General features: G+C 42.6%; 1 protein-coding gene across 3 annotated transcripts; it reads left to right on the top strand.

Moving 5' to 3' along the window:
• Positions 1 to 3,667: 3,667 nt before the first annotated feature.
• Positions 3,668 to 26,432, top strand: LOC117446888 (RNA-binding protein Musashi homolog 1-like). 3 transcript variants are annotated; one of them, XM_034083375.2, is made up of 14 exons: positions 3,668 to 3,848; positions 4,350 to 4,390; positions 5,054 to 5,135; positions 5,260 to 5,344; positions 13,773 to 13,814; positions 14,298 to 14,390; positions 19,452 to 19,500; positions 20,174 to 20,256; positions 20,415 to 20,532; positions 22,232 to 22,348; positions 22,711 to 22,767; positions 23,642 to 23,701; positions 23,872 to 24,026; positions 24,134 to 26,432. In XM_034083375.2, exons 1-14 carry the CDS (start codon positions 3,784 to 3,786, stop codon positions 24,173 to 24,175), a joined length of 1,089 nt encoding a protein of 362 aa, XP_033939266.1. In that variant the 5' UTR covers positions 3,668 to 3,783; the 3' UTR covers positions 24,176 to 26,432. The 3 variants fall into 3 exon arrangements, with proteins under 3 accessions (XP_033939266.1, XP_033939265.1, XP_071059201.1); XM_034083374.2 differs by having other exon boundaries at positions 3,669 to 3,848; positions 24,107 to 26,432; XM_071203100.1 differs by lacking the exons at positions 3,668 to 3,848; positions 4,350 to 4,390; positions 5,054 to 5,135; positions 5,260 to 5,344 and adding exons at positions 7,812 to 7,857; positions 9,423 to 9,457 and having other exon boundaries at positions 24,107 to 26,432.
• Positions 26,433 to 27,478: the final 1,046 nt, after the last annotated feature.

Here is a 27,478-nt window from a genome sequence, read left to right as displayed (position 1 = left end):
AATTAGTTATCGGGGGGTTAATAATGCACTCAGTACAGCACTGATGAATAGACAGTGCAATAACAAACTGTGACTCCCCTACCAATCTCCATGGTGGCAAGTGCAGTATTGGCAATCTGTCTTTAAGTGTTAGGTCTCTCCGGATTTGTAACCAGAAACCTTTGTGTATGTGTGCATTTCCCTGTGTTTATCCGCCCAACAGTCTGTGTGGTATTACAGCGTAGATCTCCGCTGCTGCTTGCACTCATGCAGCCGACAGACAGAAATAGTCCTGTGTCATCAGGGTAAATACGTTGTGGTCTGCGTGTGCTCGCAAGAAGCCCAAAGCCTCTCGGATCCTTCCAGCACCGTCAGTCCAGCTTGTTGTGTGTGTGCACGATTAATAAAACGTTAACTCAACCTTCAGTCAACTGTTGATGAGGCCTGTAAATCTCCCCCACAATCTCTTCCTTCCTCTCCCTTTCTCTCCTCCCTTTGTCTCTCTCCCTTTGCCACACCTTCTCCTGGGGGATGGAGGGATTGTGATCGGAGAGCGGAGGTGGAGCTCCTGCCGCAACCACAGGTGTGCTTGTTTCCTCCTCTCTCATGTAATGATTTCTTTGGCTTGCCACCTGCCAGGTGGAAAAAACACCCACAGCAAACGGGGTACTTTAAAATGGCCTCCTGGCTTCCGCTTTTAAATACTTTTTGTGCCTGTTCTGTATGTCTTTATCCATCGACAAACATTCCATTCGTATCCCTTTTCATTATCCATTGCCTGCGTTTAGTTCTATGAGGTCTTCCTGGAATTACTTGTTGCCTGTTTATATTTTGCATCACATTCAAATGTTGGCTGCTGGCTCTAAAGACTGCTGCTGCCCAAACATACAGCTCAGCTTCCAGCTTTTCAGATGGTCAGAAGTCGCCATTTGAACCCTTTTCTCTCCTGATCCCCCTCTCAACTCTCTTTCACTGGGCCTCGAGGGTGGTGCAGAGCAGGTCCCAGGCCCTGGCAGGTCAGAGGTCGCTCACAGACAATGGATTCCCACTCTGGGTCAGCAGTGGTCAAGGAAACAAAAGCAGTGAAGACTTGGATTGGACAAACTATCACAGTGTTTTAAGGTGACAGAGTGACAACAAGACAGAGAGAGGGAGATGGGATAGAGAAAAGGCTGTGTGAGTGTAGCAGCGTACTAAAAACCTCTCTCAAACATCACCTACCCACAATGTATAAAAGTTGCTTTTAGGCATGCTTTACCAGATTAAAAACCTGAAAAACATTAAGCTCCTGTAAAAAGTTAGCCAAACTTGCTCAAAAGCTAAAGAATACACATACTAAATATACTTTTTTGAGTATTATAACAAGTGTTTTCGCCTTATTCTACCTTATCAAAGTGCTCTAACTTGTGCATCCCCTCCCCCATGCCGCTGTCTTTCTCCTCTCTTTTTTTATTCAGTGCCATTGATCATGCATGCAGAAATTAAGCACGCCCAACCACGGCTCTCACCAGGATAGGTTAGCCAGTGCAGGGCCTTGTCCTACATACTGTTCTCTTGCTATGGTCCAGCAGGCCAGAGTCACACCCTCCCCCTGATCCGCCTCCCCTCACTGACTTCCCCCACTGCCATTCATTCACACACACACACACACACACACACACACACACACACACACACACACACACACACACACACACACACACACACACACACACACACACACACACACACACACACACACACACACACACACACACACACACACGCGCGCGCACGCGCGCATCTTGTTTCACGAACACAATAAATGACTACTTTTAAAGGACACTATGTGCTTCTATAATCATGTAACTGCATCCAAATGAGATGTCTTAGCTTGATACACTTTGCCTGAAAAAACAACAACTTAAATGATCTAAAAGAGTAGGTGTGTGAAGGTCATAATTGCATGAGTTAAACAAGTGCATTTTGCATAACTATGTTCATACTTGTTTCACTTTTGTTCGAGCAGCTGAGGCATGTGACAAAAACGCTCAGCTGACCAGGCTTGCCCTGGTCGAGAGAGAGAGAGACTGACTTAGAGGTAATGCTGCTAATCTAGCACTTAGCTGGTTAGGACAACCTGTCACGTGGGGCGAAAGAGAGAGGGAAGATCAGCTTTAGATGTGATTGGGTAAGAACTGTGTGAAGGATGTAGAGTGGTGGTCACAGCAGTTTTGGATGTGATGGAAAGGATGAGAGCTGGGCCACAGGAACAGGTGGGCTGAGGGGTCTGTGAGGGTGGGCCAAGACGAGGATACTTGATGGATGGAGAGGAAGTCACAAAGAGAGGTGACGTTGGGTTTTGAAATACATTTTTGGATATCGGGTAATGTTGATGATGATGAAAATGAGCCCAGGAGGGGACAATAATACAACTACAAAGGGATGAATAGCCTACATGTGGTGGGTCACCGCTGGACCAGAGTAATGGTTGAGGTGAGAGTTGGACTAAGTAGTAAAATACACACACTGGGACATACTATGACATAACATCTTACACGTCAGATTACGTTACATTACGTTATATAAAGTAGATATGATCACATGACATCCTATTTATCCACATCACAAGCATGTTTACATCACATGCCACGACAACACCAGATGAAATCATATCAACACATTAAATAACATGACAATATCATATAAGATCATGTGACATATATATGATCACATCACATCATATAGGTCCTATCACATGGAATGACGTCATATATAATCACATTACATGAAATGATGATATGATAATATCACATCAAATTATGTATGACATCAAATGACATCATATATGATTACATCTCATGTCGTCATTTAATATTACATCCCTTGACATCATATATCATCACATAGCATGACATTATGTATACGGTCAAATCACAGTCATTACTTCTGAATACATTATATAACATCACATCAGAAAGGATTGCATCACTCATCTCATTTATCGTCACATACAATACGAGAACATAACATACAAATAAAAACCCCATTTAAAAAAACATGATCCCGTTGTCCAATAAGCTACAATAATGATTTCATATCCACCTCCTGTTTTATATAACCCAGTGTGTGGCTAAATGGGTTGGGAGAGAGTATCCTGGTTACAGATGCTTCATTTAACCTGAGACCTAACCTTACCCCACAGGAAGACATCAAGTTCCTTCAGCAATACGGAAACTAAAGCTGGAAATCTGTTAATGTGGAGCAATGAATGAATAACAAAACGAGTCAATAATTAAAAAGCTATCTGGCATGGATGCATAATGCTGGACCCATATGTTTCTATTTTGGTGTTCTGAAAATGTTTTTTTAAAGATATTTTTTCGTGCATTCTGTATAATGTTGCGAATTGAAATAGAGGCAAGCTGCTGCAGATTCTCCTAACATTCAAAACGCTTTAACGGGCCATGCTGTTGTGATCGACCAATGACAAGAACGGCGGGGAAACACTACAGAGAAGCGCCACTGGCAGCATGAATAACGGCAGGCAACGTGCAGGAGGGAGGGAGGGAGGTCCGAGGCAGGGGTAGGCTACGGGAAAACGAGGTAGAGGCGGAGCTTATCTCTGAGCGTGTATGCCTGCGTATGTGTTTGTGTGTGTGTGTCTGCGCTTTCCTCGCTCACCCCTCCTCTTTCTGAGCCACCCCACCCCCACCTCCCCTCTCCGCTGCCCGCCCCTGAGTCTGGAGCAGCAGCAGCAGCAGCAGTGGAGCTTCACTGCCTCTCCTAGCCTCACAGTGCGGGAATATACCAGCGGAGAGCGGAATGGATACGGAAGGGAGCCAGAGCAGCCTGTCCTCCGGCGCGGACAACTCCCCCCACGACCCCTGGTAAAAGCCTCACACCGCCCGCATGTATTTCGCTCGCCTCTCGGCCTGATTCGAGTTCACCTTGGACTTTAGTTGAGTTCAGTGCGGGAGCGTAGCCGCGCCGAGACAAAAGACAAGCACGCTGTGTGTGTGTGTATGTGTGTGTGGGATGGATCCACTCAGCTAAGGAGACACAGACGCACTGCTGCTTTCCGTCTGTTTCCCCCCCACCCCCTCTTGTTTGTTTATTTATCTTGCTTTTCCTCCACCAGGCCCAATTGCAACTTCACCTCCATCCTCTGGAAAATCCTCTCCTTTTTCCCCCTTCTCTAGGGGATTATAACGGCCCCGACTGGCCGATTGGGGACTTCGCAACATGGCCGATGCTTTCTTCTTACTTTATTGATGCGATATTACACATAATTCCCCCCAGCTTTTCCTCCCCCCCTTATTGAATGTGCATGTGCTGGAAAGACGGCGCGCTATTCTGTGTGACTTACAGCTTGTGTTTCTCTCATTCAGCAAAATGTTCATCGGGGGTCTGAGTTGGCAGACGACACAAGGTGAGCTGTCCCGCACGCTACTTTAATAAGTCTGAATGAAAGCCTACTGTTAACTCCTCCTCTACACATACAGCATGCATATTACCTTCCCAAAGTTAATAATAAACACCGTAAATAGTTAAATCAAAGCCTCCTATTCAATAAGGATCAGCTCTCAGGGTTTAGATTTGCCGAGATGCAGGGAGATTAACACTGGAAATGCATGCACACACTGTCTGCCTTTCCCTGTGCGCTCAATACACTGCTAATAACAGAAGGGCATTTGTAGTAAAGGTGATCGATTATTCAGCGTTAAAGCTCAAGTTCGGCTCATATGGATGACCACGTCTGCGTGTTGTTTTTGCACTTCGCTGAATCCATTCATTTATTGTAAGAGTGTGAGACAGATGCACGAACACACTTTATTCTTGTTCCGTGTTCTCGCTGGACGCCTTTTCAAAACATGGATCGTCAACCGAGTAGCTTTGTTTGTGGTCCGTCCCTTAATGGGCTATTATGCTGAATGGCCAGTGTACAGTCTCTGGAGAGGGACACAAACACAACGTGGTCCGGCCCGTCCCCCATTGTCTCTCTCCAGCCACATCACCTCACCAGGGCCTGTAGGGGAAAAAAGTCAGATTTACGGATTTATTTAACCGTGTCCCCCTTTTGCTGTGTTCGCAGAGGGCTTGAAGGAGTACTTCTGTAAATTCGGCGAGGTGAAGGAGTGTATGGTGATGCGGGATCCCGTTACCAAGCGGTCGAGGTAAGAAGGAGGCGTGTGCGCTCCGCCGTCCTATCACTGGATGCCTCATGCTCTTTCATGGGGCTGTTTATGCCCAAACTTTGCATTTCTGATTCTGAATTTCTCTTATTTTTCTTTTTCGCAGGGGCTTTGGGTTTGTAACATACGCAGATCAAGACGGAGTGGAGAAGGTTTTGGCGCAAAACAGACACGAGTTGGATTCCAAAACGGTGAGTTTCTACCTTTTGAAGAGCTGGATGTTGGGTTTTTCCAATTTCTGTGTAGCATGTTTTTTTTCTTCCCCCGGTGCATTTTGCCTCCCACCGTATGGCTTGTAAAGTTGAGTGAGGAGTGCGTTTTGGAGCACCCCCCCCCCCCCCTCCTCTCCCTGCTCATTTCCCCCTCCAAATCCTGGTTCAGGGCGCCAACATGAAAGCGTTCTTTCTTGGTCTTCATTGCCATGGTTACCTGGGGACCTGAATGGGGTAGGAGCCCCTGCTAAACCCTCACAGGGTTTATGCAGAGTTTTTTTCTACTTTTTTTTCCTCGTAGAAAAGTATCAGCACTAGTTTTTTTAGTGGTAAATCTCGGGGGGGAAGTTAGTGGAAAGAAAATAGTTGTGTGTGTGCAGGAGTTGTCTGTGAGGTCCACATAAATTCAAATATTGAAATGGCCGCTCTGTTTGTTTGAACAACTATACTCTGATCTGTGATTTCCCCTCCTACACCAGTGATTTAAATGTGGGTAAACGGGACAAATCGGCTCCCACACAGAGGTCAGAGCACACACTGTGCTTGTTTTTAGCTACATAATTTAACCAGTGACAGGTTAGATGTGCGTGAATCCTCGCGTTTGACTCAAAGCTGCTGACTCAGATTTAAATATCCGTGGAAGGTGTGAATGTGGCTGTCTTGGTCATGTAGATGAGTTGTAGGAATGGCTCTGGGTGTGTCTTCAGTCAGGTTGTGGCCTCTCGTAACCACACAGACACACAATAGGATCATTTGAGAGTGAAAATTGGTGGCTCAGAGAGGCAGGCGGAGCCCAGGGGTGGAAGAAAAGGTAGAGTTGGTTAGTTGTTGGAGCAAGCCTGTTGCCGGGGGTGACGCCAGTCACAGGAGACAGTGCTTTAAGTGCACAGCCTGATGGGAATTATGTCTCCATAACAACTTCTCAGCTATTTTGCATTAACTTAAGACACTCGGTTGGTTAGCAGAGCTCTAACACACACACACACACACACACACACACACACACACACACACACACACACACACACACACACACACACACACACACACACACACACACACACACACACACACACACACGGATAATGTTATGTCACGATAGACCTTTATACTTATATTATAATCTTTGTGGTAGTTTCTAATGTTTCATTTGAATTGTTAAGTTGGATCTTTCTGCACAGTGGCTGTGAGGTTTATGAGCGTTGCTGCTGGTAATCTGTCAGCTTGGAAGCCAGTTTTGAGCTCCTGCAAAGTGTTATTCATTGAGTCATATTACCTATGAAACGTAGTCTTAGAGAGCCAGAGTGTGTGTGATGGGAACACTGGTTGGCAGGCCTCTGGTGGGGTTAGGCGTTGCCCTATTATAAACCAAAACACAACGTAAGGCTAAACAGTAATAATGGTAACCACTCGAATGCAGCTTTGGTTGCTCAGGTTGTTGTGGCAGCAGTCTGGGGGGGGGGGGCACACCGTGTTCCCACTATCCTACCAGGCTGTTTATAAACAGGGTTGCCATTTTGTTGTTCCATTTTAGGAATAAGACCTTAGATTTTTATGTGAGTTTATTTGCAAACTTCTCATATTTGAAAGTGCTATACCAATAATAGCTTCGACTACTTCATTGATTCTATTTTACTGTTGCAAAATTACTAGAAGTCTTGCCGATAATTCCGCAACGGATCAGATGAATACTTTTTTTTAAAAACGCCTTTCAAGAGTAAATGTTATTAGTAGAGTAAAGTGTGAGCCATTTTCTGTCTTGCTGGACTGAATATTTTGAATAACACGCAGCTTTACGGGATCAGCGTCAAACTCTCTGTAACATCTCCAACACCTGTCCCAATTTAATTATTTTATTTCTATGTACTTTGTGTCTCCCTCACACCTGGACTCTTGCCCCCCCCCCCTCTCTCTGCACAGTCAGAGGAGGCTAACTATTGTTTGATCAGCAGGAGATTTGAGAAAGACATTCCTCCCTGGAATGAGGAAGAATACGCGATGCTCAGATTTATTTTATTTTACGCTGAGCCTTTGGTTTGTCAGCTACAAGGCCTGAAGAAGGAAGAAGGGAAAGGTGAATTCAAAGGATGTAACAGAGCAACAGGGTACACGCCAGGTGAGAAGTAAACTAGGTGAACTGGTACAGGGTTCATACCAGAGCTTACAAGTGGTATTAAACATTTACATTGTATCCACATTAGCAACAAACTGAACACTGATTGAATATAAGTCAATACCTGTGGGGCTAAGAAGAATTCAAAAGCAGCAAATGAAAGAGATTGTCTATTGTTATTAGAGGGAGGTTTTTGTTTTGGTAGGAGGTTAGATTTCCTGTCGGGGTAGAGTGTAGCCTAAGGGCGATAGTGTGCTGTCGTTTTTCTCTGGACAGAGAAGAAGGGCACAACTGGTATTTGTTTTCTCCGAGGAAATAATTGACCGGGAAGAAAAGAGGAGAGCCGTAATGCCACGTCTTCTCATTCTTTCAGAAAAAGGTGATATCAGATTTTAGCGAGTTATAAATTGTATAGACTAGTTACAGCGTTAGAGTTTGCAGATGAGACAGAGGGTTGTTTATGTGAATTTGTCCGGCAAAAACATGATTGTATGTGGTTTAAATCTTATGATTGTAATCGTATTTCTTTAGCCAGTAAGAAATACCTGAGATTGCTTTGCTAGTTGTGTGGGATGACATGCTAATTATTATTAGTACTTATCCAAAAATATCTCCTCACCCAAGTGTAACGCCAATAAAATGAAAATACCTTTTATAAGAAGGAATTGTAAAAATAGGAAACATGCAGAAGATTTTTTTCTTTCCCTTTTACACCAAGTAAACAGGACTGCCCTCTTTCCAAATGTGTTACAGTAGGTGGTAATTGCTGCTTTTCGCACCGTCGCCGGTGAAGGTACAGTGGTGGTCATCAGCATGGTGCTAATTTAGCTGCTTTACCTCCGCACTGTAACAACATCATGTAAGCCTCGGTCCACCATTGTCACCACAGTCTAAATCACCTGGTTAGTGGAGAGTTTAGATGCTAGCACCGGCTCCTCGCTCCTGACTGGAGATTAGCTGTTTGTGCTGACGTGGACAGAACTGGAGATGGGGGATGGAGAAGGTGGAGGAGAGCGGGGCAGGCCCAGCTTCCCGTGCTGTAATTAGTATAGATCTGTAAAGCAACTAATCCGATTGAGGGAAACAAACTGGATTGAACTTCCGAAGGTCCATGCGTGGCGTCAGATCAGGGGATAAAGCCTGGTCCTGCTCTGAAGGTGGATCCAGGGTTCTCTCCGCAACCCCACCCCCCCTATTGTCACGATATACATCCGTCTTGGCCAGGCGCCCTAGTAAGGTTACACGGTTGGGGTTTGGTTTGAGTTTTTTTTGGGGGGGGGGTCCTCATTAGTGAGCTTCGTTAACTAATTACTGTGCCATTGTTCAGCTGTGCAGATTGACCCCGCTGGCCTGAGCCCAACCCGAGTCTCTCGCTCTCTCTGCGTGCATGCATTGACATGCCAAAGTCCTTTTGTCTCCTTTTCTGTTTATCGCTTTTTGTTTAGCTTATATTGATTATATCTTCATAATGGGACAGCCCGTGGTGCCTTTTCATCAGTGTTTGCCATTTTGTTGCAAGAATGAGTTGGCCTTTAATGTCTATATGTGACTTTGTGATGGCAATACACTTGTTGTGAGTTGGTTTGTTCTTTATTTGTTGCCCTTTTAATTACATGTATGTGTCACTATGTACATGTGTTTGTATTTATGTTTGTGCTACATTATGCGAGGGACTGTGATTGTATGTATATGTGTGCCTGTAAAGGGTAGCTCGGGAGCCCCAGTTCCTCAACGGGCCCATCTGTTTTGTACTCTTTGTCCTGTTAATTAATGAAATCAGAGGGGCTGCCTGCTGGGACGGCCCTGCTGCACCGCGACACTGGACAGGCCCACTTTCTCGGGCCGACTCCAAATGAATGCCTTTCCTTTCTCCCTGTGCTTTCTCATCTTAACTCTCCTTCTCTCTCTCTCTATCGATTTGACGTCCTATTTTTGTTTTTTCAGTTTGTTACACTGTTGGACGCGCTGGGCCACGTGAGGTGACTATTGGTCGTAGATTAGTCTTCAAAGCTAAACCACTAAAATCATATCGTAGGCTCTGCCGTCACTGTGCTGCTTAGATTGAGCGGAGGTTGGATGTCATTAAGCAGGATGTTAGTCAGACCATTTCACGAACACTCAGTCATAACTCTTCCTCGTCAGTCTGGAAAGAGCAACTTTAATTCACCAGTGGATACATTTTCCCCACTGTGTTGATTAAGACTTCTCAAATGTCAAGCCTCCGAAGAGCTATTTCTGAGTGTTGCAAACAGTGACCTGGCTAAGTCCTTTTACCTTTTGCTTTGTGGCCTATCCGTCTTCCTCGAGGCTAATCCGCCAGTCTGATAGATGCTTTAGTTTTCATTTATTATAGCCTTTCTCCGAGTACAGCCGGATGTAGAAATCACATGTTAGATATATTCTGTTATGTCGCTGAAGTGGAATGATTTTTAACAGCATGGCATGACTGTAGCAGTAGTAGCACTACTACAGATACTCCATTAGGCCTAACCTAGTATAGTTGGTAACCTTCTTTAGACTAAGAGCTCTTGATGATTAGAAAGCTATGACATATTGGTGTTTTGATAACATGTGATATTTGGGTGCACATTTTTGATAAAATATACAACGAGACATACATTTTTTAACCTATTTTTCGCCACAGTTTATACAACGGGATCTTTCCCTTTAATTGCCCTGATAACATCGCATTGATGTGATGACGTTTCATTCACTGGATAAGCCGAAAAAATCCAGCAATTTTATCAACACATTTTTATTTAATTTACATTTTAATAAAGTTTAATTTTGGGATATGATATCTACATTGGGCTCACAATAAGAGAACAAATATTCGATAAAGTCGTACAAGATCAAAATAAAGATATTACTTTGAATTATTTGTTGGGGGAAAGAAATGAATGGAAATTGTTTCCAACATTCATTGGTTTAACAAATTAAAATGGAACTAGCACGAGGGCACCAATAAAAGAAGGAAGCATAGTTATATTCTGTGATTTCTCTACTGATACTGGCTATACAAGTAATTTATTGTCCAGCCTTGTCCAATACTGGTAGTTGAGCCTTAGAGTAAAACAAATACTGTTTCCAAGCAAAAAAGAACAACTGCATCTCACAACGACACATTGGAAGGCGACTGATTTCAACATCACGACATGCTGTGATTATACTATTTAGTGAGACTTAGTGATTAGGATTCTTGTTGTGTTTGTATCGGCTTGTGAAAACAGATTTTAGGTTGATATTGTAGAGTTTTCATTGTACGTGACTGCAGTCTAGTCTAATGTGAGAGTTGGTTTGTGACTGCTGTCATTGTCAGCTCACGGTCTGTGTCTGCGCAGCACAATGGCCTCAGGCTAACACCTGTCCTCTAGTTTGGTTTAAATGTTTTTTCCCCAACCACACCTGGGCTTTTTTCTAAAGTTTATATGCGTTTTTCATTATATTGCAGCACAATATTTAATCCTGAATAGTCACATTGCTGCCTTGTGTATTATTAGTGTGATTCTGCTGTTGTGTTATTTTTTAGAGGTCACTGCAGATTCTCCTTTCTTTTTCATTTCTTGCTTCTATTGTGTTGTTGTATAGAGACATGGCTAGATCTATACTAGCCCTCTACAGTATTTGTGTCATTTTTCTGATGAAAAGCGAGTGGTACAAAGGTCACTGTGCTGGTAATCATAGAGTATGAAGCCACTACACATCTATTATATATATTACATTGGGCCACTAAGCGCAGATCCTGTAAGAAACGCTGTAGTGTGGTCATTGTTTGTGAGTGCGCTCTGTTGTTGCACTGCTGTTGCCAATAGCCGCTAGTGGCTTTGCGTGTCCTTGTCACCTTTGTCTTTGTGCTCAGACCAGCTGGAGGTGACATGACTCATCTCGTCTTTGTGCCCCACTTCAACGGGCAAAGACCTTCTGCAATCCCTTCCAAGGACGCTGCAGCTGCATCTTAGTTACACAGCGGCCGAGCTCTCCAAGCAGTGTTAAATATGTGGTACTTAAAGGTCCTCGAAGGATATTTGAGTCCGTAGACTTGTCATCAAAAGCAGGCATTCATCACAGCAAAGAGATGAAAGGATTGGTAGAATATTGAATGAACACGCTCGCTTTTATTGCGTGTATTGTTCACATTATAAGTGCATATTTCTGGCCATTTGATAGGCTCTCTTTTAGTTGCCAATATCAATTCAATACCTCTGATAGCGGCTGTGTGAGACACAAGGGCTTTTGCTTCACATCCAATTATTAGAATAAAGATGGAACTCTAAGACCATAATACACTACAAGGTCCTGTGACCTAAAATCATCTCTCGTGTCAGCTTGAGTGAGAATAACACGAGATTCCTCACAAATTTAAAATGCCAGGCTAGGCTTTGCATATTTAGCATTATTAAAGGCCAGCACATTCAAAACTCATTTGCTTCTAATTTTATCTCTAACCTTGACCACTGCTGAGACATTCCACTTGGGAGAAATATGGATACAGTCAAATTTTACTAATCCAAAATGGAGGCTGTCTGGATTTGTGAGATTTAAAAAAACATATATCCGTATAAAATGTATCCAGAATATGTCATGCTCATTTTAGATGCTAGACTGCCCTGCTCTTTCTAGTTTGTGGATACAAATGCTTTTAGTTGTGTCGCTAAGCACAATTTAGAGAATGTACGTATTCACGTCTCACTGTGTATTTTGTTCCATACGCCTGTTTGTTTGGCTGGTGTGTTTGGATTTTTTGGGGCTTGCATAAACAAGGGCCTACTATACATACTGGCAGATTAGCATACGTTCTATTTCTGGACATGCAGGCCTTCAGATAACTTCAGACTTAGAGACTCTGTGTTGTAATTCTAGTTAGTTAACAGTGTGATAGTTCATTGATGCCCAGAGCAAAATGCTGTGTACACATGCCCAGGATCAGCCACTGAACATCATATCCGGAAAAGGTAGAGTTTTGGTGTCTTTGCTTAAAGGTACTTAAGCTGGGGGATTCAATTTAATGGCGGTTGTCTGGGTAAGAAGAAATATACCTTGCAGTCTCAGAAAAGACAGGGAAAATATTTGTTCTACAGTTGAACCTTTTTTTAACAGCAATATTTGTTTGAGGTTATGGAAACCCTGAGCCATTAGCAGCTCAAAAGCATGTTTTCAAGAAAAGACACTCTGTTTGGGGTCTTAGTTACAAAACATACGAAATAAATAATGTACATGTACTCGTGCCTAGCCATGCAACCGAGCTGCATCGATTGGCCTACAAATCAATTTGTTGGTTGACAGAAGAAAATGGGAAATATTTTGGTAATCGATTAATCATTAAAGGTGGGGTAGGTAATTCCCTTCAGAAACACTTTTTGTTGTATTCCATGGAATGCTCTTCACATCCCGATAGCAAAGAATACATGAAACTCTTTGACAATAAATACATAAAACAATGTCATCTGTGGAAGCCGTAGTACTGTAAAAAGCACGACCAATCATCTGCCTCGGCCCGGCTAAAGTAAGTGGATGGCCTACCTGCCTGTCAGCCTTCCATCTGTGCACAAACTTATCTCGTGCCCTCATTGGTCATGTGCGCGTTCGTGTGTGTTGGAGGAGGGACTCTGTAAGGAAGTCTGAAGGAAGGGGCAGATTTTTTTCGCATGCGCACTTTCAAATTCTAGCGCACTCAAGCTGGTTTCTCCATTCTTACCTACCTTACCTTTAAAGTAATTAATCATGCAAAAATTATTTCTCGGTTTTGTATCATTTAACTTAACATAGACATTCAAAGACATCCCCTTTGACATCGAGGAACTGTGATGGGCATTGTTTCCAAAATAAATGTACTACATGTCACCATCATTTGACATATTAAATATTTCCTTCCTTTGGTTTGATAACATTGCATTTGTACCGTTATGAAATCCCAGTTTGGGGCAAAGGGAAGGCTTACCACTTTGATGCATACAATTGGTTTCAATAAGGCCAGATAATGAGTATTTAAAGACATTAGTTTTTGTTTGTTTATAAAAATGTGTTTATCTTGCAGTTATCATGAATATTATAAGAGCAGTGCGTCTACAAACATTAGGATTGTTAAGCTAACTTCAAATAAATATCACTTCTAATAGAATCCCTTAATATCTGTAATACGCCGGCCTATCACAATCGTCACAGTTCATCAAACATCAGAACTTCATTTAAATCCACAGCAGGATGCCTGGGATTGTGTGGCTCATTACAGACAAGGACGGACATGTTTTATCGTTTCCTCTTTAAATCTCATCCTAACTTATCTCTCCTCAACAGATCGACCCCAAGGTGGCGTTTCCCCGCCGGGCTCAGCCTAAGGTGAGTGCACCCTGAAGGAGTTAATGGTGAGGAGTCGTAGTGATGATGTCATATGTCACTGCTCATCACTCAGCCCTGATTGGCTGGGATTAGAGTTAGGCAAATTACCAAAGAGGAGCTGCAATCCCCTTGTCCAGCCTGACACCGTGACCCAATACCCTGACCCTACCCAACCCCCGACCGTCAGCAGCCGACATCTTAAACACACACACATGCACTCACACACTAACACTAATGTTTGTCCTGGCACACACACACATGTGGATGCCTACACACAGAGGTTACCTGTATGCACGCTCACCCCTCCAAACCATACATGTAAAAGATCTTAAACTGAAGTGAATTAGGTTGAATGCTCAGAAGAGCTTTCAGAAACCCCTGAGATGAAATAAACGCCAACAAACACAACGTCTCTTTATCACCAACATCCACCCCCTGCCTAATGTGATTAGTGGTAAACGATGCCTTCTTCTGTGTTGCTAGCTGGTGACCAGGACAAAGAAGATCTTTGTCGGAGGACTGTCAGTCAATACCACCATCGAAGATGTGAAGCATTACTTCGACCAGTTTGGAAAGGTATACTATACACAAAGCTGGTATCTATTTGTAGCCGTTCCCTTTTACATCTCTAGTGCTGCGCTTTCCTACCTTTCCCCCCCCCCCGACATCACGTTACAAATCTGTTCACATCAACTAATAATGATATGATGGTGGATATGATACTGAATGTTACAATATTTTCTTTATACAATTAAACCGATTTTTCAGGTGGATTTAGTTAGATTGCGTTTATACCTGCAGCTGCAGAAGGGCCGGTTTAACTTTTTGTTACCATCAGAGCATAAGCTATTTGAATTGTTTTTCCCTAGCTAACTTTATTCAGCTCTTTAGCTAACTTTATTTAGCTCACAATTTCAACTATTTTCCTTTTAGAAATCTCAATAGTTTGTCCAGTAGCTAACTATTTCCGCCATTTAGTCAATGCTATTAGCTAATATTCACAGTTTAAACCATTTACCATTAAGCTATTTCAATCATTTGTCCACAAGTTAACTATTTCAACAGTTTAACAATCACTCTTATCTGTTTACAATTTCTTTCATTAGCTATTTCAATCCACTAACTAACTATTTAAACTGTTCATCCATTGCTATTAGCTTATGTTCACAATTTCAACCATTATATGACATCGACATTTCAATTTGATCAAATTACTTCACAATCTACTCCACAATTTCTCCACATACCCCCTGGCAACAGCAGAAGTAGCCCCTGGGGTACCCTTGTTGGGAAACACAGCTATAACATTGTGTCCGTCTTTGATATATTATATTAATCAGTAATTGTTATACTTTTCACATCTGTCAGCTTCCCCAAAGCTTTACTTGCCCGTTATATTCTTTGCCCGCTTTTCATTTTAGTTGGAACACAATACTGCAAAAGCGGCCTAATTTACAACATCAATCATTGAAAGGAAAAGAGAACAGTGAAAGAGAGAAACTACTAAAACAAAGGAAAGTCCTGTTACTGTTAGCTACATTATTAGTTAGTCTGTTAGTTTATCTCTTGTTAGCTATTTTGCTCTTTTATAATCACATCTCAGTGTTTTTGGCTTCTCCATTTGTCCTGTTCAGCTCCTTTGAATGAAATTTGGTGAAAGGCAAACACATGCTGTGGAGACAGATGAGTGGCCGGGGAGAGGCAGGAAGAAAAAAAAAGCAGCAAGAGGAGGGGAGGAGGAGAGGGAGATGGCGGGGGTCTGAAAGGGAAGAAGCAACCCCCTGTAGAGAGAGAGGGAGGGGCGCTCTGAGGGGTTGAAGGGCAGAGAAAAGTAGGAATGTTGAGATAGTGAGGTGGCTCTGAAAGGGGAAAACACCCATCTGATGAGCCATACGCGTATCAAAGTGTCCATCATGCGTGACATGTTGGGTTACTCTTTAGCCAGCTCCACTTTGGGAGGCTGGGGAGTGTTTGAGTCCAGACTCTTCAGTATCAACTAATCACATGCAACAGCTGCTCCTGTAACAAACCCCCCGACCGCCCCCACCTTACCCCAAATCACTACCTCAGACACCCTCCCATCCCACACACACACACCCTGCTCTCAGCTTGTTGCCGTGGTGACCTGCTTTCGCCCATTGTCCCACTGTAATCCAGTGTTTTTTTTTTTGTTTCCTTTAAAAAACAAAATGTCTAAGGAGTGTGCATTTGCATGAATGGAAAGAAGGGTGTGTGCGTGCGTGAACGTGTGACAGTGGCATGGCTGCCATGGGAGGCAAGCTTGCATACATTTGTGCAGACTGCAAGACTCACAGCCAGCGATCCAGTTGTCACAAACACTTAAGTGTGTGGCTGTGCTGTTGTTGGTGTAAGCATAAAAATAGTCTGAAATTAAACATGGCTTCAGAATGTCGGCCTAATGGATTGGAAGAAATGAATAGCACCGACCTCCTTCTGCCGTGTGCGTAGCTGTGTTTTCTCTCAGCTGGCCTCTGACTCTTGTTAACCATATTTGAGGTGTTCGAAATGCACTTATAAATCTGTGATGTGGGTCCTGGTTGTCTTGGATCCCACGTGTGACCTTCACACTTTAAGAACTCATTGTAAGGGGCATGTTGTGACATGTTTGTGTTTTTATAAAATGGCAGCTCTGTGGCGAAACAGCTCTCCCTGGTGATCACAGACGCTCATATCTAAGACAACACTCCCTCCGCAGGATGAGGGAATATTTGGACTGTTTGGACACGTGAGACCAAAGCTGTATCATGGATAGCGCCAATCCCACAGTGCATTCCTGCTGAGCGGGAGGTATTTCTTGTTTATTATCTGAGCCTGGTTACAAGGTGCAGGTTAGGATGGAGTAAGACTCGGCGTCCTGTTTATTTTCAAACTGTGGCACCGCCTTGTAAAGGAAAACACAGAATGCACTATGCATTTTCTGAAACTCTTTGATATCTGCTGTCGTTTGTTTATTTTGGAGTGTACTTGTGAAGACGCACCGACACAGACTCCATTGGACCGTACTGTAACGGCTGCTGTGCTGACACATCAGGTGTTTTGGACTGAAACCTAAAGGCATGCATTAATGTGCGGTTTCCTAACTGGATGCCTCTGAGCTCCTGCTGTTGAATATCCCTCAAGCCAATAGGACTACAACCGCCATGTTTGTAGGATAAAGTCTGGTGTGGGTTAAGAACCCCTTCCTCTATTTTGAGCTTTTGTTTAAACTATTCAAAACAGTGAGATCATTTGATAATTATCATGTCAGGCATTCTGTTCCTGCAGTAAATGATGCTAAACCCAAAGGAGATCCCTGTTGTCACGCTTGTTATCCTTCTACCGTGCACTGCATTCCTGGAAGTACCTTGCATGGAAAACTACCATTACTATCCCTCTCCTCGAAAATCTACTGAGAGAATAGGCCAGAGCAGAAAGCAAATGAAGGAGCGGATAAGATGAAAAATGCAGCATGGACAGGGCAGACGGGAAAAGTTAGGACTCCACTCACCCATGTGAGCTGGCGATTATGAGGCTTGACTGAACACTTTGTCTGCTGGCCTGTTTAGAGAGAGATGGCCGGAGAGAGAGGAAAGAATGAAAGAGGGAGATGTGAGGAGACAGAAGGGGGGAAAAATGTGAATGCCACCTTTCATAATCTCGCAGAAAGTGTAATGGACTTGTCAGCAAACGCTTCGGACAATAGCTGCACGCTTCACTAAGAACTGGATATTTTTAATGGGGCTCTCGGAAAAGATCTGCGCATGCTCACAGCTGAGCCATGTTTTTAAAGGTACACCAGAACTTCATGAGAATATGACCTTAACTTTTCTTCACTCTCTGCATGCACGCGGACTAGTTAGCGACTGATCTGCTGCTAAGCCAATCTCAGACCCCCACAGCTATCCAATCAGATTGTCTTACAGCACCCCGGGCAGTGGACATCGGAGATCGTCTTCTTCTTATTGGTTTTGGCAAGGGCCAGAGGCTGGTGTGCGACCAAAGCATAAGCTCGCACACGTGACGGGATCTTTCTCAAGCCGGCACACCATTGTGTTCGAATGAAAGACAATGAGGTGAACAGCGTTAGCACGGCATATTGTCTTTTCTCTCTGGCTTCGGCGCTGCAAAGCTCCTCGAACTGGCTGCGCTAAACATCCCTTCCAGAATAGACGCTGCTAATGCTAACAGGAGGGCTAGCGGTGCGTGTAACTCTACTCTTATGATAACATGTTGGCTCGCAGCTGTCGACTTACTGTCCTGTTTCCCCGACCCTCTGCTGTGTCATTGAGTTTGGACGACCGGAAGGGTGGAAAGCATGAGATGAGAGGAGGAGGAGGAGGAGGAGGAGGAGGAGGAGGAGGAGGAGGGTAAAATCTGAATGAAGGACAGAGAGAGGGGGGGGGTGCTCTGGGTGTGTGTGTGGCCGAGCTATATGTTGACTAGGATGAGAGTTAAAAGGTTCAAGGAGGGTGTCGAGGCGACCTTGATCCTCTCCCTGATCATCGGTTGCTGAGGAATATCTACAAACCGTTCACTCGCAACCAGGATGTGTTTGTCATCTGAAGTAAAGGTCAGAAATCGGACGGCCTCTGCCACTCATGTTACCCCGGTGTGAGTTTCAGTGCATGCTGCCTAATGAAAATAGACATGTAGTCATACTCCACACGTCTCCATGTAAAGAAGGAGATCTGTGCTGCAGATTTTTGTAAATGTCGTCACAATACTTTCAAATGACATAAAAAACACAACATGTTCACAGAGATCCCAGGCCTTGGCTTCTCTCTCACCTCACAACGTCAGAGCTTTCACAGAAGCTGCTAACTTTCCTGCCAGTGAAGGACAAGTGAGGGAGGGAGAGTGAAATGGGGGAGGAGGAGGAGGAGGAGGAGGAGGAGGAGGAATATGAATAGGGCAGTGGAGTGAGTGCAAAAAGGAAAGTGGAGGGACAAGAAGAATGAAAGGCGAGCGTGTTGACAAAGACCTCGGTTCACTTTGTTCTACAGCCTCTGATCCAAAATGTTCATTTATTCTCCATCAAAACTGCACCTTCTATCTTTTTTTTTATCACCCCATAATTTATCAGCTTCTCCTTTTCTGTCACATGCCCTCTCTCCCTCACTTTTCCTCTTTTCCCTCCATTCTTTTCATTGAAATTAGTTGGGAAGAGAGCAGGGGGGGGGGCTTTTCTTCTTCTTCTAATTGAAATTCTTTACAGGGTCTCCATGGGAAGAGTAAACTTTGTGGAGAGGGGAAAGAAAGACAGCGAGTGTGAAAGTGTGGGGGGGGGGGGGAGAGACAGGAGTTTGTGAGAAAGACAGCAAAGAATGGGAAAGAATTTCCCTCAGCGAGCGGGGAACAGTCACTTATTTTTCACCTTGATAGATTGGATTTCATTTTATTTTTATACAGTGTTTTCCCCCCCTCCCTCATTTCTCATTCTTCCTTTTCTTTCCTCCTTTGTCACCTGCCACCCCTCCCTCTCTGCCTTCCACAATCTCCATCTGTTTTCCCCTCTTAGTCAAATGCTAAAGAGGGACAATGGCACCCCATGCTGTGTGTGTGTTAGTGCGTGTGTGTGTGTGCGTGCGTGTGTGTGTGTGTGTCGAAGCTCATCTATTCTTTGCTTTGTTCTCGCAGGTTGATGATGCCATGCTTATGTTTGACAAAACAACCAACAGGCACAGAGGTACGTATGTGAGGTCATGATACACACACACTATGTTAATATGTGCCGACACACTACGTAAGGATACCTACAAACATGTCCCTTAGAAAGCAAAGCAGAAACAGCGTGATAGAGGCACTGGGTGAAGAAAATGCAGTTTTCTTTTCTCAAATGAAATGGATAGAACGCAATTTATCTCTGTCTTCTCTCAGCGAGTCCGAAGTGCGGCTCCCGCTGGGGGTCGCGGTGCGGGGTCAGGAGCATAACAGCCGAGGATGTGACTTAATGAGACATAAGGAAAGGGGGAGAAGGGAACGCGTGGGGTGGAGTAAGAGAAATTGGGTGTGATAATGGAGAGGACAGTAAATCTAGGCTTGTTTTTTTTGGTGAACCACGCCTCGTCCTGTCTGATGCCAACAGCTTGATTGACAGGGAACGCCACGCCTGGTCTGACAGCGTTATGCTCTATGGGGTAAAACACTGCTTGTGACGGTCTTAGTGTGTCTACTGTAGGGTTTGACAACATTTCTGGAATAACAAATCTGGTCAAATGTTTAAGTATAAATATAGTCTTGGTAAGGATTTATTTAAATGGAAAATTCTGTGCTTTTACGAAACATTATGGGGTTGTTTTGGTCACAAACTGCAGGGCATCGTGAACATAAACAAACGTTTCTGTTTGTGTGTCTTCCAGGCTTTGGCTTTGTCACCTTTGAGAATGAAGACGTGGTGGAGAAAGTGTGCGAGATCCACTTCCATGAAATCAACAACAAAATGGTACGCACATCATCAATAATATATATTTCATTTGTTTGAGCTGCTTTTAGCTTTCTGCCAGGGTGTGTCCTTTGTTTAAGAGTTGGCGAAGTGTAGTTGTGTCTTTCGCTGTATTTTTGATTAAAATGATTAATAAATGTTGGTTTCCTGTTGTTTAGGTGGAGTGTAAGAAAGCCCAGCCCAAGGAGGTGATGACGCCGACAGGCTCAGCCAGAGGCCGCTCCAGAGTGATGCCCTATGGGATGGACGCCTTCATGCTGGGAATCGGCATGCTGGGTAAGATCTATAAATATAAACCATAGGGCACTGTTCTCCCTAAAGGTTTTTTTCATAAGCAGTAGGTGTTGTAGTTTAGAGCAGAAACCAACCCTGTCTCCTAAGAAATAATGTTCATATACAGCTAAACTGCTCTGCCAATAACGCATCAAGTAAAGCGTTGTTTAGCTTTGTTAAATACAATTTTTAAAAAAACGATTTGGTTAGATTTGGATTAAAAAGTAGTTGTGTTTAATACTTTTTTTATTGCGTCATTTACAGATGTAAATGAAAAATAAATCACTCTTTACTTTTGGTTTAAAAAGGACTCAAGCACTGGTTTCCTAGGTGACAGTGTTGTTTTTGTTTGACGAACCCATTGAACCCCATTCACCTCTGTTCTTGGACTTTGATTAGAAGCATATCTGGAATATATCCAAACAAATGTAATCTGCTAGAAAATACAGATGGGAAAACATTTTAAAGGAGACGTGGCTGCATAAACTTAACACAACAGAAAGACATGTATGGGTGGTTTTATAAAACATATATTACCCTAATGTCACGATAAGTAATGTGTTTAAAATAAAGGTTATTCAGACTAATTGCCAGAAAATGAAAACCTTTTTTTATTTTGTTCGTTAAAAACAAAGCCCGTTAACCAAACATTTGTCACCAGACAAAGGTTTGATGGCAATTTGTCTAAATAATTCCCCATTATTTATGGTCAGCAGCCGGCTAAAAACACCTTTCCCCAGTTTCACCTTTAAATGCAAATCTTAGTGTAAACCAGTTCAGTCCTCTTTGTCTGTATGCTGCAATACTAAAGGAAAACCATGCCACATGCATAATGTCCTCTGTGGCTCCTTACACGTTATCATTTTTTGATTTCACAAATCAAATATAAGGATTAAATTTCAGTTCACTAAAATTGCCTTTTTAAATTTGGTCTATATTAATCTCAGAGCAGATTCTTACATGCTCATCTCACGTGAACAAAGCTATGATTTATGATGTAGAAATGTAGAGGTCACAGTCTGAAGGGCGTCAGAGCTCTACACACTGGAGTGAAATATGGTTTGAAAACATCCTCATTGAGAAAAACAGACTGAGAGCTTTGTGTGCTGTTGGTGATGGTTTGGCTCCCTCTACTGGACATTAAACATTACTACACTGAACAGTAGCCCCTAAGTCTCATATTGAAACCCAGACATTAACTGGTCTGGTTCCTTTGTAATTCCCCTTTGGTGACTAAGACCTTTAAGAAATAGAGGAAAAAAGTCTGTTAATGTAGAAGCGTAAATAATCATATGTCCCCTAGTTGGTGAGTTCATCCAGAGGTTCAGTGCGAAACTAATAGCAGTCAATCACCGATTAAAATAACGAGAAAGAGAACCCATACTTTTTAAATGTCAAGTTTTGCACCCTTAAATATGACTGAGTGGTAGTTTCTCCAAACAAATTTAGACAAAATAAAAAATATAATGATGTAATAATCATTGCATTAGAGCGGAGGTAATTAGCTGAAAGGAGACTAACAGGAAGTGCAGCATGTATGGTTGCACTCTCAAATTGATTACTGTAAAGGTGTATTATTCAAATTCTATACCTAGTGGGCACGTTTTCTTTCGGTAAAACTATTTAATAATTTGTTTATGTCTTCACATGTACCTATTCTGCCACGTTAACTAAACCCATCATTTAATGTTCTTTTCAACAGGCTACCCAGGTTTCCAGACTACTACCTACACCAGCCGCAGTTACTCTGGAATGGCTGGAATGGCTGGCATGGCTGGAATGGCTGGAATGGCTCCGGGTTACACTTATCAATTCCCAGGTAAGTCCGTATACATCAAACATCTAATTTACTCTCTTTACGTCTTCTGAAAAGTGTGATGGCTGTAGCATGCAAGACGTCTTTTTTTAATTCTCATGCGTCTTTCCCAACATTCTATAACATATTTTAATACATCAAATGCCCATTATTTGGCTGCTTCCCTTATATTGTTCTGTGTTGTTTTATCTACTTATGTAACCTCTTTCATTTGGCCGTGGCCCCTCCTGTTCCTCTCTCCCACCTTCCTGCCTGTCCTCACAGTCGATGTTTAACTTGCTGTGCTTGTGTGTGGCTTTGTAGTCTGGCCAGTGGATGGTGACTGTATTTACAAAGCGCTCTCTCTTGACCTTCTCCGTTTCTAGAATTCCATCTAGAGAGGACCCCCCTCATGACATCATCCCACCCCCAAGAGCTGGCAGGTCAGTGGCTCAGGGAGAAAAAGCTTTTTAGCCAAAGACAGTCAAATGAAAGTGCTGGCGACAAAGCAAAGAAGCATATCACATCAAACTATGTATTCAGGTGTCTCGTTCACGATGCCTTCGATGAGAATAGTACGGTTGTTTACAAGAACAATGGACCAGATCATATTTCCAAAAGCTGCAGAGCGCAAGATAAGATAAGGGAGGGTGAAAATGTAATTTAAATAATAAGAACATGATTACAAATAAATGTAATTCAAGTGAAATTGTAAAAAAAAATCAATTAAAGACATAAATAAACTGAATACAAACCTAATGTAAAGTTACATTTGATATTAAATGTGTAATAATTATATACAAAAAAAGTTATTTATGGCATTAAAATAAATTACATAAAGAATCTAATTATAAATACATTTTTAATATCGTATTAAATTAAATTTGTTGCAGTTTACCAAATTTGGAAAGGTATAAACTGCCTCTTACAATCTTATGTTCTCCTATTTCACCCTAATTACAGGCTACCTAATTCAGCCTTAGGGTGTATGTGGATCCATCCAGTGCATAAACAAGAAGATTAAACAGTCTTAACACTGCCGCCCAGTGGCTCTGAGGTGTACTTCATTTATAATCCTTCTTGTTTTTATCATGAGCATTATTATTTAAAAAAGTCTAATATCAGATTTGATTGGATGTTGTGTGCAGTTAGTTTTAGAAGTTGCCCCTTCCACCAGCTGGACTGAAATCACAAGACAGGTGTTTGCACAGATGTCGAATCAGCCGTCACTGAGCTGTAGGTGGTGACTCATGCTCTGATATGAGAGCGATCCAGAATGACAATGCAAAATAAATGTGTTTTGTTTGTAACCCTCAGCCATTCCCCTGACTGCATATGGACCAATGGCAGCAGCCGCAGCAGCAGCAGCGGTTAGAGGTACGAGTGTGTGAGAGGAATCATGTTTGTACTTGTGCATGCACTCGCCTGAGGTAGAATGTGTGTACAATGTCCTTCTCGGACAAATAAAAGAGTATTTTTAGACTTCAGTGTGTGTGTGTGAGAAGCCCTCTAGTGTTGGATCCTGACTTGTGTCCTCTGCCTCTCAGGCTCCACCCCTTCACGCACAGCTGGTTTCCTGGGCACCAGCAGCCCTGGACCAATGGCTGACTTGTATGCTGCAGCCAACCAGGACTCAGGAGTCGGCGGCTACATCAGCGCAGCTAGCCCCGCCCCCAGCTCAGGGTTTGGTCATGGTCTAGGGGTAAGTCATATGCCCCAACAACGAGGATGCACACACTTCACCTCATGCATGGGTGCACGTATTATTCTCAAGCCTAATAGAAAGTATATCCCCTCATGTATCCCCAGGGGCCCCTGATGGCTACTGCATTTACTAATGGCTACCACTGAGACGACTCAGGACACTGAAGATGGGAGGGCCTCTCTTCTGCTGACGAGCCAATCAAAAATACTGGCTGCCCTCTGATGGCACAACCTGATTGGCCGGGGCCACAGGCTCCTCCCGGCTCTCCGGGCTCCCTGTGGCTCCACCCACCGACTGAATATCTTTTTAAAATCCTGAACTCTGTTTTGCTGTACTAATCTCACTTCAACATAACGTCCCCCATCTCTCCTCTTTTGTCCTCATGTAGTGTAATAACTAGACCCCCCCCTTCCTCTGTTATCCATGATCTTTTTCTGAAGCTGAGACAACAAAACTGCAACAAAAAAAAGAAAAAAAAAATCTCTGAGGAGACGTTTGTCATTTGACAGCTCGCAGAGGACTATTTAGATTTTTTTATTATTGTTTTATTTTAATGTGACACGTCGCTTCATCATGAAATCCTTCAACGCTGTTACTGATGTGAACCGAGAGAGAAGAAGCCGAGATGGATCTTTGTCTGAAAACCATTTTTAAGAATAGAAGAACAAAATCCAACAAAGTCCTCTTTTTAACTCACGGAAACATGAAAAAAACAACTAAAATGTATATTTTGGTAGTCTTTAAAAACAAAACCTTTGTAATATTGTTATTAATATTGACATAATAATGATGATCTGTAAGGTATTTTATTCTGTAATTGGTTTTAAAGCAATGTTTTTATGTCTTCCTGTAAGATATTGTACATAAATGTTGGGTTGGGGGGGTGGAGGGGTTACTGAACCGGCCCGCATGTCATTGGGTGGTTTGGAAAGGGTTAACAGCTATTTTATTGGCTGTCATCTACTACTATGTGTGGTCATCTCACTTCATTTATCAGTATGCATATAGCATATTTGTACATTGTCGGCCAGTCAGCTCCAGTGCACCGCTGTCGACTGCTGCGAAATATAACTTCCAGGAGTTTGTCTGGCACATTTGCTCGGTTAAATAACCGTTTTTTCACAAACTCATCACTTTGTTTGCTCTACTTCCTAAAAAAGCAACTTTGACTTTTATCATTTTAACACCATGGATGAACTAGATTTCTCACATATTCATGAAAACAGGTTTAGAAGACGGACTACGGAAGAATCACAACCTTTAACAGGATAAATCAGGGGGTTCACGGGGTGGGGGGTTGATTTGACTTCCTCTTTTTTGAAAATATTATATATATATTTTTGCGCGATTCACTTCTTAATGTTTTCTTTTTTATTGTTTTTTTTTTAAAAATTCTTTTATGCGGTGAACTCCACCGTGAAAACAAATGAAGGACATTCTCAGAGAAGCAATTGTAGAAAACATCACAATCATGTTCTGTCCTCTTATCGCTATTGAAGGTGCATGTGATTGCGTCTGAGTGTGTGAGTGAGTGTTTGTGCGCATACATTAAGGTGTAATATGGAACTACTTATGGCAACGAAAGGAGCATTTGATTGCCATTTTTTTTGGTACTGAAAAAAAAAAAAGATCACCCTGCTCCATTGCGGCTCATCTGCTCTTCTCTCCCGACTCTCTCCCATTTCATATTAAGGTTTGTTAAATGTGTGCTCCTCTGGAAGCGACATATTGTTGTTTATATACAGTTGCTGCTCTGTAGTGGTGAACAGAGGGGGTTTGGGCAGGGAACCAGAAATGGAACAGGGTCTCGCTCCCAGTCGGCTCTGACCTCAGAACAGACGACACTGGCTGGCAGGAAGATTCAAAAAGCTGGAACAAATTCAACCTTTTGCAAAAACAAGTGGGCTGTTTGTTCAGCCTTCTTGCTGCAGTCTGGTTGATGTTCAGCACAGCAGAAAACGTCCTGATCCAGCCAGAAGTTCCTCTGTCAGACCGCCTTGGACACGACATAAAACTACTGCTGGACACCAACACTGTAACTTTTTAACTTACAATAAAGCAATAAGTTATTTTTTACCTTACAAATGAAAATAGTACTATTATTGGTAATGGCAGACGTGTGGATAATTCTGCGGCATTAAGACTTATTTTCAGAAAAGAAAAAAAAAGAAACTATATTTTTCTGTTTTGAGATCTTGTTCCCCTTGTATATTGATTTTAATGATGTCTTTTGTTGTGTTGATGTAAAGAAAAGGGCCACTGCTTTGAATGGAGCTTGGGTCTCTTCGTGAGCTCAAGATTCGGGCTGTCCCCCGCCGAGCTTTACAACAATGCTTTTTTTCCCTTGTTTTATCTTTCTGATAATTTGAATTTTAAAATCCTAATAAATTATTCTAAAGCGTTCGATTATCATTGTCCTTTTATTATTATTGAGCGGTTATACATGCAGGTACAATAATATCCCACGATGTGCAATCTTGATAAAGTGGTCTTTCTCTAAATAAAACTTAATGCTGTGGGTTTTAACATTTCTAAATTTGAAGTGGAGGTATTTATAAAAAAAAAACACATCCCTCCCAAAGCAGATTTGTCCTGGGGATACAGACCAAAAGTTGCTCATTTAGATTTTTCTGTAAGGTTGTGCGATAACAGTTAAACTAAATTGAACTAGGACACACCTGGTGTATAAAGTTATATACTGATACAGTTTGGACGGTCATACAGAGCTATAATCAGAGGTGTAACGGCTGTAAGAGGCCGCAATACAATCCTGGATCCTATTGTCAGACCATTGTCAGGCCTGTTGGTGATCAATACAGCCTAATGTAAGATAATGACAGTCCCCTCACAGCTCGCTGTCCATGACCTTCCTTGAGGTCGAATGTATCTGTAATAGACTATCTGACCAGGTCTCCTGATATAAAGCCAATCAAGCATGCCTGAAGATGCTATGAGGCTTGTTAGAGGCAGAGGACATTTTCACGATATAGTTCAGAGCCTTCCCTCAGCCTAAAGAATGGTTCATAGTACATGGGCTGCATTTATATAGCACTTTTCCTAGTGCCATTCACACACATTCATGCAGAGGCAGAGGATGTTTAATTCATTTCTTATTTCATAGTATTTTATCACTTTTATCTTTAATTTTGTGAATCTGTGCTGTCCTGTTTTTCATCCTTACCCTGTTGCTGTTAAACCACTGCATTTCGCCACGGGGATAATAAAGGTCCATCTTATCTTGTGTCTAACAAGATGCCACCTGCTCACGGACACTTATATTCACACACCGTTGGCGATGCCATCGTGTCAATTCCTGTCTGTCTTTTCCTAGTTTCCGTCTGTCTCCTAAGAGAAGAGCAGAAATCATTCTGTTTTGTCATCAGAAAGATCTCAGTAAACAAACATTTCAAGTTAAAACCAAAAACAAAAACAAGCTCAAGGAGATACAT

Source organism: Pseudochaenichthys georgianus, chromosome 5 (genome assembly GCF_902827115.2).
Source record: "Pseudochaenichthys georgianus chromosome 5, fPseGeo1.2, whole genome shotgun sequence".
NCBI lineage: Eukaryota > Metazoa > Chordata > Actinopteri > Perciformes > Channichthyidae > Pseudochaenichthys > Pseudochaenichthys georgianus.
Note: the sequence above shows the minus strand (reverse complement) of the source record. Positions and strands in the feature narration are given on the sequence as shown.